The sequence below is a fragment of the Stegostoma tigrinum genome, chromosome 8 (genome assembly GCF_030684315.1).
Source record: "Stegostoma tigrinum isolate sSteTig4 chromosome 8, sSteTig4.hap1, whole genome shotgun sequence".
Lineage (NCBI taxonomy): Eukaryota > Metazoa > Chordata > Chondrichthyes > Orectolobiformes > Stegostomatidae > Stegostoma > Stegostoma tigrinum.
In genome coordinates, this window is record NC_081361.1 from 42,977,193 (window position 1) to 42,999,012 (window position 21,820).

The 21,820-nt window shown below is 40.6% G+C and overlaps 1 protein-coding gene across 6 annotated transcripts in view; it reads right to left on the minus strand.

Annotated features, from left to right (window-relative positions):
* axdnd1 (axonemal dynein light chain domain containing 1) overlaps positions 1-21,820 on the minus strand; it is a 139,398-nt gene that overhangs the window by 42,701 nt on the left and 74,877 nt on the right. For all 6 annotated transcript variants that reach the window (XM_048539705.2, XM_048539706.2, XM_048539704.2 and 3 more), the window contains 3 exons: positions 17,452-17,686; positions 13,770-13,986; positions 9,783-9,876 (listed from right to left, as the gene is read on the minus strand). In XM_048539705.2, the coding sequence (XP_048395662.2) occupies positions 9,783-9,876; positions 13,770-13,986; positions 17,452-17,686 (546 nt within the window). The remainder of the gene's footprint in view (positions 1-9,782; positions 9,877-13,769; positions 13,987-17,451; positions 17,687-21,820) is intronic.

Sequence of the window (21,820 nt, forward strand, 5' to 3'; positions counted from 1 at the left end):
AACAAGGGCTTTTAACTGATTAAAGTGTAAGTTCTCAGCAATCTACAACTCTAAGGGAAACTGCAGTCTGTGGAAATCTCTGCAACACACCCTAAGGAGGAGTGCTAATCAATGACAGCAACTACTGAGGTTCCATGTTATTCTGTGCATGTCTAAGCTCCAAAAGCTGCTGCCTGATGACTGCAGCAATGACGGTAAATGCTGACAGTCATTAACAACTGACATTACCAGAGTAACATCTGGTTAACTGAATTTGAATTCTCCATCATTGTAAATCTTTGGCTATGATAATTTATTGTTCATTTTATGGGAGAATGATACATCCTCTAGATCTTTTTGAGCAGTTCAGTCTTGTAGGAGCCCTCCTTAAATATATTATCGGGCTATTCTCATGTGACTACCAATCATTCATACTTGAAATAACACGGCAGATAGTTGTGCTAACTTATCTCCAAATTTCTGTCCAGAATAATTTTCAGACAGAATCCCATTCAGGCAGCTGCATCTCCTGTGGGAAATTGGTAGGAAGTGTATTAGTACACGCTAGTTGGGATAAGATGACAAAATAAAGAACCCATTGCATTGTCCTCTCCTGCCCACTCTACTACTACTTCATGTTTCTGCCCAATAGCCCTATGTTTTTATGGCAGTACGTCAGGAGGAAGTCATTCTCATAGAAAAGTAAATAGATCTACTCTCAGGAATGACCGAATGGAAATAAATTATGGCAGATTGTTGTGAGCTTTGTGTTTCAAGAATACCTAAAATGAAATGTATTTGCTTTTGTGGCTGAGATAACTACTGCTCTAAGTTGTTACTCATTATAATTTCCAACTGTTAACTCCCCTTTAAGATGCTGTTCTAAGCCTTAACATTTGACTGCACTGCCCAATTTCCCAGCTTCACAGAATTAAGCTGCCTGTTGTGAGTGCTTTTCACGATTACAGCTCATTGACCCCATCACCATCAAGCGATCAGGTTTCTTATCACTCCTCCCAACAGCCATTGCTGGTGGTTACAAGATTAAATTGGATGGTGTGGGAATGTGAAAAGGTTACACTGTCCTTCAATGAAGTTGTTCTGATTTACTACTGTTTTGCTGTGATACAATCAAAGAATTTTTTTTAGAGAGTACAAAGGAAACAGCATGACAGAAAGCAAATACTGTGCTTACAGAAAATATCTATAGTAGCAGGGATAGCAATTTATGGTAACTTAATTATTGTCAAATGCAAAAGGGAATCACAAAATTTAATAACTCAAAGGAGGTAAACTGATACTTCCCATCTGTGCTAGCTCTCAGTGCTGCTTGTTAAATCATATCTCTTGTCCTTTACTTGTCCCTTTACCAATAGTTGTTTCCCTACTTCACAATTTCCAGTTAAGATCTATGATGAATTTGCCTGTCAATTCCATGTCATTGGATCTGGAGATAGTTCAACATAAAAAGATCATTTAGCTAAATCAATCTTGATGGACTTTAATGTGAGCAGTGCTTGTAACCCTCAAGTATGCCAAACATCCTCAACCCAATGGTGGATAGAGTACGATTATCTTTCAAAAAAGCATGTTACCAAAAATGGGAAAATTCAGCCCATTATAGCATTTCTGGGTCCTGGATGCATTAACTATGACGCACCAAGGAATAAGGGATCTTCAGATGTCAGCAGTTAGGAAAGGGCAGTTCAAAGCCCAGAGACACTTCCACCCGTCATGGTGCAGATGTCTGACGAGTAGACAGTGCTTGAGTTTTTTTAAGAAATTAAGACCAGCTCTTCAGTTCTTTTCTTTGAGTGTTAAGTACTTCTCAGCTTGGTTACATTATTTTCAACATCTTATCAAGTTGGAAGCTAAGGGCATTTCAGATTAACGGTCCACAGTATGCATGGCTCATAGTTTGTTTAGTATGTCTCTTATTGAAATTTGTCAGGAGAATATTTAAGAAAATGTAATAAAACATATTCAACAGCGTTAAACATTTGTAGAAATGTCATTGTGTATGTTTGCTTTCATGTTGATGAATATCTAGCTGTTTGGAGTCAAAATGCAGTCAGTTCATGTATGTCCTTTTATCATCAAGAATGGGATACGGAATCATACAATGGTTGCAAAACAGAAGATCATTCAACCTTACAGTGGCTCTCTGCAAGAACAAATCAGCTTACCCGCCAGTAAATTCAGGGTGTAGAATTTTTGAAACCTTGCTTGTCAGTGTCTTTGCTAACTCCCTAAAACCTCATTCAGGACCTCATCACTCTTCCTATCGCTTTTGTTGGAAACAATATGCAAGCCGACTTGCAACTAATCACCTTCCTTTCTCCAAATTCTTTGCAGTCACTGAGTGGTATCTTTGACCTTGGCACAAAGGAGGCAACACACCATCCCCCAATTTTTTACCTGGAAAGAAATTAGCAATTTGGCAAGTAGGACCTTAAAGGCAGACAGCAAGGAAACAAAGGTAAGTATTGGGGGTACATTGGAGAAGGGACAGAACAAGGACATGGGGAAAGGATCAAGGGATGGAAGAGAAGAGAAATTGTAGCTGGGAGGATGAAGGAAACAGAATAAGAAGATAGGGAAGGGGAAAAGGATGAGAAGCGAAGAGCATGATAAAAGAATGATGGGACAGGATACTACAGTAGTGAAATGCAGAGGAATAATAGGAATATATCTTGGAGGGGGAAGCGAAGCTGCAGATCAAAGGGTACTAGATGTTCAGAAGTAGAGTGAAGTAGAAGTTCCTTCACTGTCTCTGGATCAAAATCCTGGAATTCCCTCCCTAATAGCATTATGGGTCATCCCACAGCAGGAGGAATGCAGCGGTTCAAGAAGGCAGCTCACTACCACCTTCTCAAGGGCAACTAGGGATGGGCAAGAAATGCTGGCCAACCAGCAATGCACACAACCCACAAATGAATAATAAAAAAAATTGCAAAACGTGTGGATAATGAAGGGGAGGGCACTTGCTTAAATTGAAGGTGAGCCGCTACAATTGTTCTCCATTCCATTTAGGCAAAACCAGATTAGACCCACAGGCTTTGTAGCCACTTGCTATGTATCTCCCCTCAACCTGCAGATTTCAAATTCCTTTTCAATTTCAACTCGCACGCTGCTCTCTATCTCATTTTCCTGCCGTGACCTTCACTTCCTATCACTGTTCCTTCTTCTCTTCAGGCTCTCACTTGCTAAAATCATCACCACTTTTATCAATTTTCCTGTTTTTCTACAACCCAGAATTATCTTTTACTCAGCTCTCTGCTAAGGAATCAGTCATTACCAGATGAGCTTCCTACAATCTAACTGATCATTGCTTGTATTTTCCTTTAACATTCTAGAATCCAGGATGTCTTTGCTAGCCACACAATTGTTAATGTATACTTCTTTATATGGTGAATGGTACACAACCTCCATTCTCCCAGTTTAATTCTGCAATGCAATTTTCCTACTACCATGGTATAACTAGCCTCACTCCATCCTACACCTCTCCTTCCCTACACCCACTAGAAGGAAGACTGCTGAATTTAGTAATGGAAAATTAGTTACAAGACCTAAGAGAAATAAAACACAAGTATACATCAAGTATTAGTGATCACAACATAATATGTTTTAAGATAAAGACTAAGGAGGAAATTAGTAAGCAAAGACTGAAGTAATAATTTGGAATAACATTGATGTTAGTGGGTTGAAAATGGTACAGGGGAATGTATATGGAAAAATGTCTTGATGAAGAAAAAGGATTGCTGCAAGAGAAAATTAAGATGGTGATTAATAAATTACTGGAAATTATGTCCTCCTAAATAGCAGAAGCATACAAGTGACTAATGCTATACCATTGGATATTTGCAAACTGTTTCTTACAGAAGTGCTGAATGGATAAATCATGCCTTTTCCTGAGGTTATCTACAAGGTGCAAGTCAAGAGTCTGATGAAACACTGACCTGGCTGAGTAAAACTCTGAGAACACTGAAGAAGTTCAACACCATCCAGGAGAAAAGGGAGCCACTTCAGCAAGGTAAGATTGTATTAATCCACCTAAGCTACTTAGACAGCATCTTCCACAGCCATGACTTCTGCTATCTAGCAGGACAAGCAGATGAAATGGAACATCACCATCCACAAGTTCCTTTCCAATTCCCACACCATCCTGACTTGGAATTACATCCCCATTCCTTCACTGTCACAGAGTCAAATCCTAGGACTCCTTTCCCAATAGCACTGTGGTTGTTCCTAAACCCCAAAGGTTGCAGCAGTTTAAGAAGACAGCTCACCACCAACTCTTCTAGGGAAATTAAAGATGCACCATAAATGCTGGCCTAACCATGATACCCACATCCCATGAATTTAGTTTTTGAAATGGATAAATAAAGACATGAAGGCAAAATTCAAACTCAAGATAAATCCACATATTGTGTACCAAGACAACAAAGGAGATACAGGCAAGAATAGGTATGAAAGTGTTAGGTAGGCAAACTGAAAGAACAAAATTAATTTATTGGGGAACACAAAAATAATAACGACTTCTCCTAAAAATGTATAAAAACTAAAAGAACGAGCAGGATATATGAAGGATCTCCAAGCAACATAACACAGAAACCAAGAGGAATGGGCTATTCAGCCTTTTAGCCTGCATCACCATTCAATCTGATCATGTTTGACCATCTACCTCACTGTCATATACCCTCTTTCTACTCACACCCCCGATGCTTTAAAATCGAAAAATATATCTTGTTCTTTCTTGCTTATATTCATTGACTTGGCCTCCACTGCCTTGTGTGATAGAGAATTCCACAGGTTCACTACATTTTGAGGTGAATAAATTCTCCCTCACGTTAGTTCTAAATGGCCTAAACCATATCCTGAGATTGTCTCCTGGTTCTCGACTCCCGACCAGGGGAAGCATCTTCCCAACATCCAGTTTGTCCAGCCTCTCTTCCTTCTAAACTCTCGTACATACAGGCCCAGTCAAATAAATCTCTCCTCATTGGACAGTCCTGTCATCCCCAATACCACTTAGCAAAACCTCTGCTACATTTCCTCTGTGTCAAGAGTATCCTTTTTAACCTAAGGAGTCCACAACTGCATGCAGTACTTAAAATGTGTTCTCAACAAGGTCCTGTATAACTGCAATAAGACATTCCACATCTGAAATGTGCCTCAAGACTTTGATCTTCTTGATTGAAGACACAAATCTCAAGGAGAAAAAGTGAGAGGCAAATTTAAAAGAATAACTTTTATCAGGGAAAAAATACTAGGAAAACAAACAAGATTCAAAAATGAAGAGGTCCCTGGGCCAATGGGATGCATTCTAGGGGAGGGTTTGAGCTATAGGGAGAGACTGAATAGGCTGGAGCTATTTTCCTTGGGCTTCAGAGGCTGAGGGGTAACCTTATAAGGTTTATAAAATCATGAGGCGTATGGATAGGGTAGATAACCAAGGTCTTTCTCCCAGGGAAGGGAGTCCAAAACCAGAGGGCATAGGTTTAAGGGAAGGGGGGAAAGAATTAAACGGGACCTGAGGGGCAAAATCTCATGCAGAGGGTGGTGTGTGTATGGAACAAGCTTCCAGAAGAAGTGGTAGAGGTGGGTACAATTATGACATTTTAAAGGCATCTGGATGGTACGTGAATAGAAAAGGTTTAAGCGACATACACCAAATGCTGGCAGAGAGACCAGGTCAGTTTAAGATATCTGGTCAGCATCAATGAGTTGAACCAACAGGTCCGTTCCATGCTGTTTAACTCTATGATTGACTGCAGAGATAATGGGTGCATTCATTGTAATCTTACAAAATTCTGTAGCTTTTGGAAAAGTTCCAGTGAACCAAAAACCAAACACCTTTTTTTTAAGAAAGCAGCCTGAAAGTGTGAAAATATAGGCCAGTTAGTCTAAAATTTGTCACTGAGTAAAGTTGAAGACGATATAAAGAGCTTGCAAAATAATACATTCAGGTCAAGTGAATAGACAATATTTGGCATGTGGATAACAATGTGGAAAAATACATTTGTCCCCATTAGTAGGAAGAACAGAACATCAGAATAATGTTTAAATGGAATGAGACCACAGAATGCTACAGTAAAATGTGATCAGGATATCCTTGTACAGAACTTAGTAAGATCCAACCTGCAGTACAGTATCTTAACTTAATCTTCATACTGGAGGATGAATTTACTTGAACTGGAAGCAGTTTAGGGTTGTCCACAAGATTTACTTCTGAGATGAAGAGAAAATGTTGAGCAGGTTGGAAAAATTGAGATGTAACCTTGTTAAAACATACAAGATTCTCCAAGGAGTTGACAGAGCAGATGACATGAATGTGATTCCCCACTTGGGGTAATCCAGAACTAGGAGGTACAGTTTCAGAAGATGAGGGCTCCAATTTAAGACTCAAATAAGGAGGTATTTCTTCTTTCAGAAGTTTTAACCCTTGGATTTCTCCACCCTGGAGAGCAGTGGAGCTTGGATCATTGAATATATTCAGGGCTCAGTTACACAGATTTTTGATTTTCTACTTAGTCAAAGGTTAAGGCATGAAAGTAGAGGAAAGGCTACAGTCTTTTCTGTCAAGATCTTACTGAATATCAGAATAGGCTCGGCGAGCCAAATGTTCTACTTCTGCTCCTATTTTTTATGTTCTAAAATATAAAGAGGGGTTTGTAACTTTGGTAGGGCACTGAAGTGTTACATTTTGTTAGGAAATCTGAAGGGAAAATAAGAACAAAGAGTTAACAGAGTCAACCTGCGCACGGTGGAGTCATTGGTAGTAGGTTAGGGTGTCGAATGTGACTGGACAGAACTTTGTGCACCTGTTAATTTAACCAATCGCAAAGTGCTCACATGTCAATAGAAGTCATCCTTTTTAAAGGGACACCAATAGAGGCCAGGCTCAATTGCAAACCAATGCCAGGTTTCACTTTTGATAACAATGGAAGCTCAGCTCAACTCCCCTGGCCCATGCTGGTTTTCTGACTCTTCCCTGGAGACTGTGGGGGCCCACAAGAAAAGGATGGATGAGAGCAAGAGAAAAGCCTCGTAATCCGAGCAAACAACATGTAGTTGAAAGAGGCAGATGAAATCAACAGAAAGAAGTATGCTCTCTGGTAACTGGATTCAGAGTGCGAAGGATTCAAAAACTCAGGATTGGCACCCCACATTCAGGTCCTATCCCCACATTTTGAATTTGCCAGCATTCATCTCAACAATACGCCTCAGGTTGTCATGTCTTGCAGCTCCACTAATTCCTATCAAGACAGCTCTTTGCAACCTCACATGGACAGCTAACATTGGCAGTCAGGCTTGTCTTTTACCCATTTCTCAGTCACTCCTCACAAAGGTAGGCTTTCTATCTTCTACACACAATTGATTTCTCACAAAAATATCCCTTGACTTCTTTCCTTGTGGAAAGAAAACAGAACCAAAGTTAGAAAATACCATCCTAAACATATAGATGGTGGTGGAATCCATGCCATGTCCTTTGGAAAAGAGGAGATGCCCAGTGACAGAATCACTTATCAAACTGTCACATGGCACAGAACAACTATCGATGGTAATTTACTGTCACCATCAACATAAATTAAAACATCTGCACAATGTTCACTTTGAAAACATTTCCAGTTTAAGTTCTAATTCATGTCTTTCAACCTCTCTATACTATTCAAGAGACTGGGCGAACCATATTTGCATCAATGTTGTGGCAGATTAATGCCAGGAAAACTGATAATAGAGAACAAGGAAATGGCCATGCAATTAAACAACTACTTTTGTTTCATCAATGGAAACCATTAAAATGAAACAGCACAGAAGGGAGCCATACAACCTATCTTGCCCATGCTGACCTAATGACACCCACATGCGCATTCTACTCTCATTTTCCTGCATGAGAAGTTAAAGCTATCAGGAAAGATTTAACTACTTGGGAATTGTTTTCTCTAAATTAGATGGAGGTGTTTAGATTATAGCATTTAAATTGGGTAAAAGTACAAAAATTACTTCTAAGGAGGAATCAAAATCCATACCAAAAGGCATTAGTAAAGAGGGAATTTTAGAGAAACATATATAAGCCGAGAATAGTTAGAATTCTGAACTTGCTCACACAATGAGTAGTTAAGACAATTAGCATAGGTATATTTAAGAGGAAGCTAGATATTCACACATTTCTCACATTTGTGGCAGTTTCTCCACACTAGAAATGTTATTTGCATCCCACACGTTGTTGCTTGATCACCAAAGCTGTCACTCTTACCATGAGGGAAATCTGTGCTGGAAGGCATGAAAGACATCTTCAATTTAACAAATGAAGAATAAAACTGATGCTAATCTTTCTCTTGTTTGTTTCTGAACATGCTCTCTAGAGCTGAAGTGAAACTTGTTTTTAGTAGATTAAGGAATCAAGTATGACAAGGAAGCAGGAGAGAGCTGTTCTTGGGCGCTCGAATGGAGAGGATGGATGTTGGGTTGATAGTCTTCAGTCAGAGCTTTTGTTAGTGGAGGATAAGGCTGCCAAGAGAGCACGTGCTCTGATTTATTTCCAGGTTACAGACATAAAAAGCAAGATCATCATTTATTGCCCATCTTCAATCTGGAAAGTGGTCCCTCGGAGTCATTATGAAACAGAGCAATAATAATGAGATCACACTTGTGGCGAAAGGCCTTCTTCGAAAAATAGCTATGAAGTTGGATGCTGAATCTCGGTGGGCCATAAGAGAAGACAGTCAAAGCATTGACTAGACTAGATAAGGACACCAGATTTCCTTTCCTAAGATACTGTAGTAAAGGACAACACTGAACCAACTGGAGTTTTGAGGCAATTCAATACCTTCTTTGTTTTTGTCTCTAGATTTTAAAACGCAATTTGAAGTTCTCAAGTTGACAGGGTGAAATCAGAATTCCAATACTGTGGTTTACAAAGCTTACTTGTTTGTTAACAGAAATAGTTCATTATTATGGGTCAATTGTTTGGTGCTAATTTACTGAAACTGATTGTCACTTTTAAATTTGGACGTGAAACCAAGAAGTGAAATGCGGAACAAAATAAGTCATTGCTAATTCAAGATCTTTGCATCTGTACACGGAATCTTTGTTCGCAGTGCTTGAGAGGTTCAGGATTTTTTGGATGTTGCTATCCAGATATAGTACACAGCCAGATTCAAACTGGTAAGTTTGTTAAATAATGTGAACACCCTAATTGTGTGTAATTGCCTAACAAAGCAGTAGTTGTTAAAACTTCCAGAGTAAAACCTGAACTTTTGATGGAATTTTGAGACACAGAATACAAAAGCCAAGCATTTTTCCTAAACCTGTTAAAAAAAATCAACCCAACTGTGATTATGGTTCCTAATTATCTATACAAGAAGAATGTGGAGGTGGGATTGGGGTAAGAGGCATAGAAACAGCTAAAGCATCAGAGCCCATGGTTTCTTTTCCTGACAAGAACCTGCTGTCTCCCTTCTCCTGTAAGACACTTCAGTCTTAGGCTATGAGATATTAGGAACTGCTGGAGAATCTGGGATAACATGGTGTAGAGCTGGATGAATACAGCAAGCCAGGCAGCATCAGAGGAGCAGGAAAGCTGATGTTTCAAATCTGGACCCTTCTTCAGAAAATTTTCTTAAGAAGGGTCCAGACCCGAAATGTCAGCTTTCCTGCTCCTCTGATGCTGCCTGGCCTGCTGTGTTCATCCAGCTCCACACCTTGTTATCTCAGTCTTAGGCTATGGTGTCATTGCTATCTCCTCAATATACCTGCAGCATCTCTTCAGGAGCTGAAAAAAATTTCCTGTGGCTTACCTGCTTAGTGAGTTTAGTGTCCATGTGGATTATCATCTTGAATAGTTCCAACAACCAGTCCTGCATCTTCTGAGTCACTTCTCCAAGGTGGTGACTAGAATTGAGAAAATAAAGGAGGAAACTTAAGTTTTAGCCAAGTAGTTTACATGATTCACAGTTGAAAACAATAATTTCATTTGGTATGTTTTACCATTTTATCACTGAAAAATGTATTCCCCCATATTTTCCAGAACATGGATATAAGATTGCTCAATTTAACGTATTCCCTCTGTAGTATCACACATTGTACTTTCAGTACTGGTTATTTGAGAATGATGAGGGCACGGCCTTCCTACGGTTAACGGAAAACACAGATATCATAAAGCTGTGCACAATCAGTTTACCAAGGACAATGGTGGGTGTAAAAGGAAAGGGTCCTGGGCCGATATCATAAGTACATGGCTCCGTGTGCAGCGAACAAGATGATGAGGACAGGGTGTACATAGAAATTCCAGTGAAAGCAACATAACCTAAAGTACTCCTTAGCCATCAGGATCAATGTCATCAATGAATGACATTAAAAAGGAGGAAATATGGTTTGTCTTGTGGATGGTAATCAAAGAAGATGAAAAGGAGAAATAGATGGCAAAGAAAGGAGAAGGAAAGTATTAAATGGATGACTATGAAGTGGAGAAGGCTGAAAAATGATAGCATTAATTGAGGATTTAGAGGAGGAAAAAACACCTGTGCCTCTGAGTCCTTCCAGGTTCCACTGTAGACAGTTTCAGAATCTCCCGGGGTAGATCCATAAATTCACATGATAAATGAGTAGTGACTTTTGTTAACTCTGTCCATGATGATGGCAGTATGAATGAACAGGCAATCGAGGTTGAGAGTAGTGGGGTGGATGGGTTGCATAAAAAATTATGGAAAGAGTTAAGGTGGGGTGGATGTGCTCAGCCCAAGTTAAAGTTTTCTGAACAAGTAACAGGGCAGGAGTAAGGAAAGGCTCAGGAGTTTTCAAGAACTTCAGGCAGAGCAATTAAGAGGACAACTATGAGAAGAGGAGACATCAATGCAAAATTAAAGGAGAATCTAAATATCTCTCTTTGACATGCATTGTAATACAACTGCAGACTCTTTTATTACCACTACCCTAGATATTAACAGACCAGAACTGAACTAGACTAGCATTGAAGGTTCACTAGATAGATAAAAGGTATGGATAAATTTTCTTATGAGGGGAAGTTGAATAAGTTGGGTCTGTATTCACTGGAGTTCAGAAGAATAAAATGTGACCTTATTGAAACCTGTAAGATTCTTAGGTGATTTGACAGGCTGTTGGGGAAGGGATTGATTCCCATGTTGAACAGTCTAGGATCAGACAGCATAATCTCAGAGGTGCGCATTTAAGACAGATGAAGAGGAATTTGTTCTATTAAGAGGTAGTGAATCTGTGGAACTCTTTACTTCAGAAGGTGTGGAAACTATTCAAAGCTGAGACAGGCAGATTTTAAGTCAATAAAGGAATCTAGGTTAAGGGGAAAATGCAGGCAGGAGAAGTTGAGTATCAGATCAACCACAATCTCATTGAATGGCAGAGTAGACTTGATGGGCTGAATGGCTGATTTCTACACCCACATCTTCTAGTTTTATTAGGGGTGGGTAACTAATGATGGCTTTGGCAGTGGCAAGCACATCCCATAAAAAAAATTCCTAGGTTTTAAAAAGCAAATTATCTATCTTTTCTATGACTCCCATGGCAGCATAAGCCAGTACATCTACTGTCCATGATAAAACTGGGACCACAGAAATCAACATGCAGTGCATTAGGTGACTGCAGTATGGGTTGGAGATTATATGAGTTGCTGGAATTCTCTTGTATATCACCTGAGTATTGATTCTTCACATGGAAGTCAGGGTAGTTGGTGAAGGAAAGGTACTCGAGCCATGAGTAAATCAGAACTCAGACTGCTGCCATTTTCACCTGATATCCACACATTTGGACTTTGTAATATTAATCACTGAATAATAGCTCTTTTAGGAACTCTTATTTTCCAATCTCTATTCCAGTGGATGGATATCTGTTGCACTACTATCCTGGCTGAAATCAAATAATCAGTATTAACTTGAAAGGTTTATGGCTTTGTATTAAATGTGTTTCCTTGGTCTCATTTTTCTCATGTATATCCTGCTGTCAGCATATAATTCACCTGTAGGTTGATGATATCCAGATCTACCTCAAAGAGATATCTCGACCACTTAATTGTCAAACTACTTCTCCTATTTGTCCAATTAAATATTGGAAAGAATGAAGCTATTTTCTCTGGATGCCATTTGAATCTCTTCTCCCTAGTCACTGATTCTATCCCTCTAGCTGGCAACAGTCTGAGATGGTACCAGACTTTGTCCATTCACGTGTCCTATGTATTCATGATTCTCCATACACATTTCCAATATAGGTTAATATTATTGTGCAGAATCCAAGTGCATCTCACCAAGAGGATGAGGAAAACAGAAAGAAGTAAATTTGAAGTGTTCACATGCAACAGTTAATATCTAACTTGTAAAGTGCATTGAACAACACCTAGCAGGAAGTTCGGGTCCAGAGGGATTGTATGCCCTTATCAGAAGAAAACAGAAAAAAATTCTGGAAGAACTGAAGTCCTTTTGCAATCAATCAATCTAGTCCACTAGTTTAAAATAGTAAGTAAACCAACTTTTATTGTGACATCATGGTATCCTGTAAAACTTGTAACATCCATTTTGGAAATGACATGGTGTATTTAAGTAAGTTTGTGTTTAAACTCAGATAAGAAGGCGTAGAGCTGGATGAACACAGCAGGCCAAGCAGCATCAGAGGAGCAGGAAAGGTGACATTTCAGGCCTCGACCCCTATTATCTATGATTAAACTGACTCAGCATTGTAAGATTTTCGAGTAGATTTGTAATTCAGGTTGTGGATGTTGTGGTTGGTTGGCTTGCCAGGCTGTTCATTGTTCCGCAGACATTTCATTACCCTGCTGGGTAACATCATCAATGTAGTTTCTGATGAAGTGCTGTTGTGTTTTCCCGCCTGTTATTTAAACTCTGCCATCCGTTGAGCTGGATTACCTCACTTCCGGTTTTCCTTCACAGTGGAGTGTATATGTAGCTCTGTGTGTTTACTGATGGCTTTCTTAGTGGGGTACCAGGCTTCTAGGAATTCCCGTGCTTGTCTCTGCTTTGCCTATCTCAGGATCTTGGTGTTGCCCCAATCAAATTGTTGGTTCTCCTTATCCACGTAAATGGAGATAAGCGAGTGTTGGTCGTGTCTTTTTTGTTGCCAATTGATGTTCGTATACCCCTGTGATTAATTTCCTTCCTGTTTGTCCAATGTAGTGTTTGTCGCAGTCTTTGCAGAAAATCTTTTATATGACATCGGTCCTGTTCATAGTGGATACTGGGTCTTTGGTCCGGGTGCGCAGTTAGCGTACGATTGATGTGGGTTTGTGTGCTCCTCTAATGCATCTTCTGGCCCAGTTTTTCTGTCCCAAAAAAAGCTGGGTCAGAAGATGTCTATCACTCGCACAACAACAGGAAGATACTACAACACACTCGCCATGCTACCTTACATCAGGAACACACCTGAACTGACCACAAGACTCCAACAACCACTGGGCTTCAGAGGAGTACACAAACATCTGCGGAACAACGAACCAGCTCAATGAGCCAACCAACCACAATGACTCAGCTTTGATTTTACTGCATGGAATTCCAGGAATTTGTAAGAGACTTTGGAACTTGCATATACTGACTTCATTCATTTTTCATTGATAACTGCTAACCAGTGATCTTGAAAGGAAGTAGGTAACTGAATTAAAGCAAAACATTTTGGACATTGAAAACCTGAAATAAAAACAAAAAATATTGGAAATACCAGGTAGCCCAGGTAGAATGTGGAAAGAGAAAGAAAGTTAACACGTCAGGTTAATGGCTTTTCGACAGACAAGGTGTAGGTTATAATACCTGACAGAATGCTTCTTATTCTTTTTCTCTTCTTCAGGTGGAGAGGGTGCTGCCAGATTCATTGCATCCTCCAACAGTTTTATCAAAGTGGGAAGCTGCTCATGAAGCTTCAGCAAATCAAATTCTATCGATCCTACATCTTCCATTTTGGCATAGTCGAACTTAACCCGATAAGGTTCAAGCTGATCTTGTAGCTTCATTATGTACCAAGCAGTGCCTGTTAAAATAATTGCAGGTAAAGTTTTCTGCAATATCAATGGTCACTATTAATTCTAGTTTACTATGAACTGGAATGAAATGGAATAAGCTCATTTGCAGAGGCCTTATAGCTGGTCCAGAGAAGAGGCTTTTGTTCCATTAGCAGGGCCTAATTTAAACCAATTCACAAAAGTAACAGTAAAGTACTCTAACTCACTGCATCAGATCATGGCTTATTTAACTACAATGTATTCAAAGCATTAAATCATACTCAAAATCTCCGAGCAGATCAAAATATTAACTGTTGTCTCAGTGCACACCCTTCACTTTGTACTTATTGTTGAAAATAAGGTTAGAGAAGACAGGACGGAAGGATTTAAGAAGCTGGTTCCCAAGGTTTTGCCCATCTTCCCAGCATACCAACTTTGAATACCCTCAATCAGGCTGTTGCTACTGTGACTCTTACCAAAGTCATAAACTATACCCAACCTGACTGTAATATATGTAACAAAAACAAAAGTTGCTGGAAAAGCTCAGCAGGTCTGGCAGCATCTGTGGAGGAGAAAACAGAGTTAACGTTTCAAGTCCGGTGACCCTTCCTCAATTCACTGGACTCGAAACATTAACGCTGTTTTCTCCTCCACAGATGCTGCCAGAACTGCTGAGCTTTTCCAGCAACTTTGTTTTTGTTTCTGATTTACAGCATCCACAATTCTTTTGGTTTTTATCAAACATATGTCAACTATTCCTCATCATTCTCAACTGGACTGCAGCCAGTAGCATAGCAGATCACATCATCCTCCTTCAAAGTCTCTTCACCACCACCCGCTTAGGGATTATCATCACCTAATTCCATCCTTATTCATTTAATTGTGGGCACATTATCACTTGCAATAACTCCTCTTGCCTCTCCCACACCATTATCTCTGGTCTCCCCAAAGGTTCTATCCTTGGCTGCCTCTACCTTTTCATCCACTCGCTGGTCCAGTAGTATCCTCTGAAATACGGAATTAATTTTAACAAATATTCTGATAATATCTAGCTGTACTTCAAAACCACTTCCCTCAACGCCTTGCTACTGTTGCTAAATTATCAGATTGCTTTTCCAAAATTCAGTACTGGATGAGTAGAAATCTTCCCAATCGGATTTCATTCCCAGGCTAATAATTCTCTTCTTCCCTCTGGGAAACCCACCCAGGTGGATAAGGTCGTTAAGAAAGCATATGGTGTTTTGGCTTTCATTAACAGGGGGATCGAGTTTAAGAGCTGCCAGGTTATGCTGCAGCTCTACAAAACCCTGGTGAGACCACACTTGGAATATTGTGTCCAGTTCTGGTCGCCCTATTATAGGAAAGATGTGGAGGCTTTGGAGAGGGTGCAAAGGAGGTTTACCAGGATGCTACCTGGACTGGAGGGCTTGTCTTACGAGGAGAGGTTGACTGAGCTCGGACTTTTCTCTCTGGAGAGAAGGAGGAAGTGAGGTGACCTGATCGAGGTGTACAAGGTAATGAGAGGCATGGATAGAGTCGATAGCCAGAGACTTTTCCCCAGGGCAGATTGACTGCCACGAGGGATCATAGTTTTAAGGTGTTAGGAGGAAGGTATAGAGGAGACGTCAGAGGGAGGTTCTTCACCCAGAGAGTTGTGAGCGCATAAAATACTTTGCCAGTGGTAGTCGTGGAAGCTGAGTCATTAGTGACATTTAAGCGACTGCTGGACATGCACATGGACAGCAGTGAATTGAGGGGAATGTAGGTTAGGTTATTTTATTTTTGGATTAGAATTATTCCACGGCACAACATCATGGGCCAAAGGGCATGTACTGTGCTGTACTTTTCTATGTTCTATGTTCTAATACTCCAAGACTAAACCAGTCTGCTCACTGCCTTGAAGTTGTACTTGACGGAGGTGAGCTTCTGACCAGAAATTGCGTCATCACAAAGAGCACCTATATCCACCTTCACAATGCTGTCCATTGCTGCCCAGTCTCAGCTCATTTCCTGTTCTTGCCTCAAAACTCCACAGCTTTTAACATCCCAATGCATTCCAATGCAATAGGTGACATTGAAGAAGGGTGAGTTTCTGTTGCAGATTTTTAAATTTTAATTTCTAACATGGCTTGAATATATGGATTTTCTTCTTCATTACATTCTTCCTGTTTTCAGTTTCTAGATTCTAAAATCCAAGCTTTACATTACCTAATCATACTTTCTAACTTAATTACTATCTTACATTTGTTCCAATTTTGTTAGGGTATTATAGACACTTGTACTTCACCCTGTTTCCTCAAATATTTGCAGTGAAAAAGAAGACAAATATTATTATTGAAAAACCCAATAGAAAACATTGGCAGAGGGAAAATTACCAGGTAAAAGGTAAAGATTGATAAAACCTACAGCTGTTTGCTAGGAAACTCTATTCATCTCAATTTAAATGGTTTTCAACTTTCTGTATTTACCACTTGGAATGATAGGTGATGACTGAGAAATCATTTTTTTGTTGCACAGTTAGGCAGGAAGCTGCATTGGACTATGCATCTCAGTATGTTGTGAAGAAGAACTAAAGCATTTGCAGAAATTTTAATCCAAGGAATTAATTACACTTTCTTGAAATTCTCTAACCCCTACTTTTCTTTACATTCACATGTCATCCTGATTTGGGGCTAAAGATTTGAGTATTGTACCAGCCACTTGGATGTGTACAAAAATTATCAACACATTTCAGTGAGTTGGTGTCTTAGGAAAATTAGACTTCAGGACAGAAACGATAGGCAATAAAGAGAAATGTGCAGATCCACCTAACTTATTTTCCCCAAATTTAATTTCAATGCCGTCAAGTCAAATGATTAAAACATAGGTCAGAGGTAAGTTGATAAAGAATACGTTTATTCCTACACACAAAAACAGAAGTTGCTGGAAAAGCTCAGCAGGTGTGGCAGCACCTGTGAAGAGAAATCAGAGTAAACGTTTCAGATCTAGCTCTGAGGAAGGGTCACTGGACCCGAAACATTAACTGATTTCTCTTCACGTGTCCTGCCAGACCTGCTGAGCTTTTCCAGCAACTTCTGTTTTTGTTTCTGATTTACAGCATTTAAGTTCTTTCAGTTTTTATTAAGGTTATTCCTATCATGTGTTCTTCTAACATGATAGGAATATCAAACAAGAGCAAATGGAGCTGTACAATAATTAACAATTTGCAACAGCATCTCTTGGCCAACCCCACCCTAAAAGCCTATATTGTAATGTATATCCAAGAAGCCAGACATACAAAAGCTGCTGCATACTTGTATATTTCACTTAAAATCTTTAGAAAGAATGAGGACCAGCAGCTTTTTTCTGGGGGCATTCACAGATCGTAGCTAAAATCAGCCACAGGGAGTGAAACAGAAACCTGAACTAACTCCCTAACCGTGACTTGTAGATATTCCACAAAGACAGCAGCCTTTGAATGGAAATACATGAATATGAAATAATTCAAATAATACCATTTTCCCCTGTAAGCATGGCCGAATAATGTTGAGACAGTGCTCTCACACTATTGTTTAATTCTTCCATTTTTGCCTCTTCAGGCATTTTATCATTATCAGACCAACGGTGACGTTCAAACAGAGTTATGGTGAGATCTGTCCACTCATGTTGCAGCTGCTCAATAGCCAGTAGATCTTCTTGAGCAGTTAAGAATAATGACCCCTCATATCGTGTATAATCTTGAGTAATCATCTAAGGAAAACAAAAAAAAACTGAGAGAAATGAGTCAGATTTATACAGTCCATAGCTAAAGAAAATCAGATTTCTAATTTAAACATTCTTTTGACCAGTTTTGGATCACAAATCACTGAATGAGGTGCCATATCGAAAAGGAAACTACAAAATGCCATGACAAAATATCATCATTGTAATCTGTTGGCACCTAGGAAAAGTACAGCTCAAAGTTCATTTCGCTTTGTGACAATGAATCATAATAAGCTCATCCCAAAATGAAGTCAGGGCAACATCCTTTCATGGTAAACAGCATGAAATGTTTACTTCAAATCTTCAGCCTAAAGCTGCAATATCTACGGATATGGTCTACAAAGACTTCCTGAACAAGGTTCCACAGAAGGGATTATTTGCAAAAATGAAGCAAGTGGAATTGCAGTCAATTTTAAGACATAGGTTGAAATTGCAGGGAAGTTCAAATCAAAGGAAGTCATACTCAAGCTGTTGCAGAGATAGTAGGAACTGCCGATCCTGAAGAATCTGAGATAACAAAGTGTAGAGCTGGATGAACACAGCAGGCCAAGCAGCATCAGAGGAGCAGGAAAGCTGATGTTTCAGGTTGAGACCCTTCTTCAGAAATGGGGGAGGGCAAGAGGATTCTGAAATAAATAGGGAGAGAGGGGGAGGCGGATAGAAGGTGGATAAAGGAGAAGATAGGTGAAGAGGAGATAGACAGGTCAAAGAGGCGGGGTTGGAGCCAGTAAGGTGAATGTAGGTGGGGAGTTGTAATTGTTTGTGACTGGGAGGTGTACTTGTTTATTGTGAACTGAACATAGGTGTTCTGCTAAGTGGTCCCCAAGCCTCCGCTTGGTTTCCCCAGTGTAGAGGACGCCACAACAGGAATAGCGGATACATTAGCAGGTGAACATCTGTTTGATGTCGAAGGTCTTTTTAGGGCCTGGGATGGGGAGGAGGGGGGAGGTGTAGGGACAGGTGTAGCACTAGCTTCGGTTGCAGGAAAAAGTGCCAGGGGTGGTGGGGTTGGAGGGGAGTGTGGAGCAGACAACGGAGTCACGGAGAGAGTGGTCCTTTCGGAAAGCAGATAAGGGTGGGGAGGGAAAAATGTCTTTGGTGGTGGGGTCAGATTGCAGATGGCAGAAATGTCGGAGGATGATGCGTTGGATTCGGAGATTGGTGGGGTGTTATGTCAGGACAAGGGGGATTCTGTTACGGTTGTTGCTGTGGGGACGGGATGTGAGGGATGAGTTGTGGGAAGTATGAGAGATACGGCTGAGGGCGTTCTCGACCACTGAGGGAGAGATGTTGCGGTCCTTGAAAAAAGAGGACATCTGGGATGTCCAGGAGCGGAATGCCTCATCTCGGGAGCGGATGTGGCGGAGGCAAAGGAATTGAGCATAGGGGATGGCCTTTTCAAAGAAAGGTAGGTGAGAGGAAATGTATTTGTGGGAGTTGGTAGGTTTGAAATGGATATCGGTTTCCAGGTTGATGCCAGAGATGGAGGCAGAGAGGTCCAGGAAGGAGAGAGAGGTATCAGAGATGGTCCAGGTGAACTTAAGGTTGGGGTAGAAGGTGTTAGTGAAGTGGATGAACTGTTTGAACTCCTCGTGGGAGCACGAGGCGGCGCCGATACAGTCATCAATGTAACGGAGGAAGAGGTGGGATTTATAGCCAGTGCATCTTTGGAAGAGGGATTGTTTCACGTATCCTACAAAGAGGTAGGCATAGCTTGGGCCCAGGCGGGTGCCCATGGCCATTCCCTTTGTTTGTAGGAAGTGGGAGGAATTGAAGGAGAAGTTGTTGAGGCTGACGATGAGTTCGGCTAAGCTGATGGGGGTTTCAGTGGAGCGGGGCTGGTCAGGCCTGCGGGACAGGAAGAAGCAGAGGGCCTTTAGGCCATCTGCATGGGGAATGCAGGTGTATAGGGACTGGACGTCCATAATAAAGATGAGGTGTTGAGGACCGGGAAATTGGAATTTCTGGAGGAGGTGGAGAGCATGGGCGGTGTCACGGACGTAGGTAGGTTTGAAATGGACATTGGTTTCCAGGTTGATGCCAGAGATGTAAACAGAGAGGTCCAGGAAGGAGAGAGAGGTATCAGAGATGATCCAGGTGAACTTAAGGTTGGGGTGGAAGGTGTTAGTGAAGTGGATGAACCGTTCGACCTCCTTGTGGGGGAGGGACGTTCCTGGACCGAGGGGGATAAAATGGAGTCGAGATAGGTGGAGATAGGTTCAGTGGGGCAGGAGCAGGCGGAGACAATGGGTCCACCAGGGCAGTCAGGTTTCTGGATTCTGGGAAGGAAACTCAAACTGTACTGTGTGCAATCCTCTTCACACCTTGAGTACCGTGAACAGTCTTGTCACTGAGTTACGTGAAGACATTCAATTAACAGAAACCATGCAGGCAGAGCCTAAAGATTGGTATCTCATGCTAGAAGTTTACGAGAAGACTAAAATAATTTTGCAGTCTCAACAGGAGACAATTACTTGAAGATTTTACAAAAATACGAGTGATGGTAAACTGTGCAAAAAGGATATAGTCTATAAACTACTTTAAATTATGAGCAGAACAACAATACACCGGGTTTAAATGAATTAAAAGTAAACATAGAGCCACATCAGAAAGCTCATCTTCCCACAAATCATGATAAATATGTAGAACTGCATTAATTCAGAAAAACCAACATCGAAAAATCCACAATTATCTATGAAATGACTGAATGCTACACTGAGGTCAAGTGATCTTTCCAGATGGTTGGCCTAGGAATAGACAAAAAGTAAACTCTCTCATCTGTAATTGCTTTGCAATTGGCTTATGTGAAACATTGATTCATCATCCTTAATACGTGTGAGCATCTTCATTATTGTAAAAATGTGGAGTCATCTTCTAAATGAATCTGTTCAAAGTAAAGACAAACCTGGGTGTAGGGACAGCATATCCATTTCCACAAACAGCTGTTTTATAAAGTATGCAGCAGTCATCAAAATGAGACACACTGGGCACACTTTCCACTTTAAACATCAAACATTACCAGATCAGATACAAACTGAACCTTTTTTTTCCTTCTACCATACAAATGAATTCAAAGTCAGAACAGTACGTTTTACCACAGAGGCTCACAAACCTTTGCCTCACTGATTGCATATGCTACTCTATGACTCAATGTAAAGTTAACTCTGGGCTGGATTTCATAGTTCCTGCTTTTACTAAATGTGGGGTGGAATCTTGAATAATGGCTAACCTCTCCCTGCTGCCCCAACTAGCCCCAACCAATAAGAAAGCCTATTGGATCATGCAACATTCATGCACTTAAGTACTATCCAGTGGACTTCAGAGGCCAGCACCCACTGGGAGCTGGACTACATTGACACTGGCCCAGGCTGCAGTGTTTGGAAGCTTACTGCCAAGAGCTTCATTTGTGAGGTTTGGAAAAGAGGGCAGGTTTCTCGCCAGTGCCAAAGTGCCCGATTATTTGGCTTTTGTGCCACCTGCCTTGTTACGTCTGTGGAAGGGAAACTCTCTTTTCCCCATTAATTTGCATACATTTTACACTGAACACAGAAACAGACCAAAATGTTACCATTTAGAATATAACCAATCTGGCAACAGCATTTTACATTGCACCTGAACAACCATCTCACCAAGAACCAGCAAATGAAAAAGAGAAATAATGGGAACTGCAGATGCTAGAGAATCCAAGATAACAAAATGTGAAGCTGGATCTCAGGAGATGCTGCTTGGCCTGCTGTGTACATCCAGCTTCACATTTTGTTAAATGAAAAAGAGAGTTAGGTTACTTGGACTTCCAGGGTCAGATATTCAGCAAAGAGAGAAGACATTCACCTCAGAGATAATGGGAACTGCAGATGCTGGAGAATCCGAGATAACAAAGTGTGGAGCTGGATGAACACAGCAGGCCAAGATTTTCTGATGAAGGGTCTAGGCTCGAAACGTCAGCTTTTGTACTCCTCAGATGCTGCTTGGCCTGCTGTGTTCATCCAGCTCCACTCTTTGTTATATCAGACATTCAGCTCTTCAACTTATACCAGATTCAGATTCGGTATCAGGCTCTGAACAACTATTTTACATATCCTTGGTCTGCAATGCTGGTTTAAAATGTCCATATGCATTAGC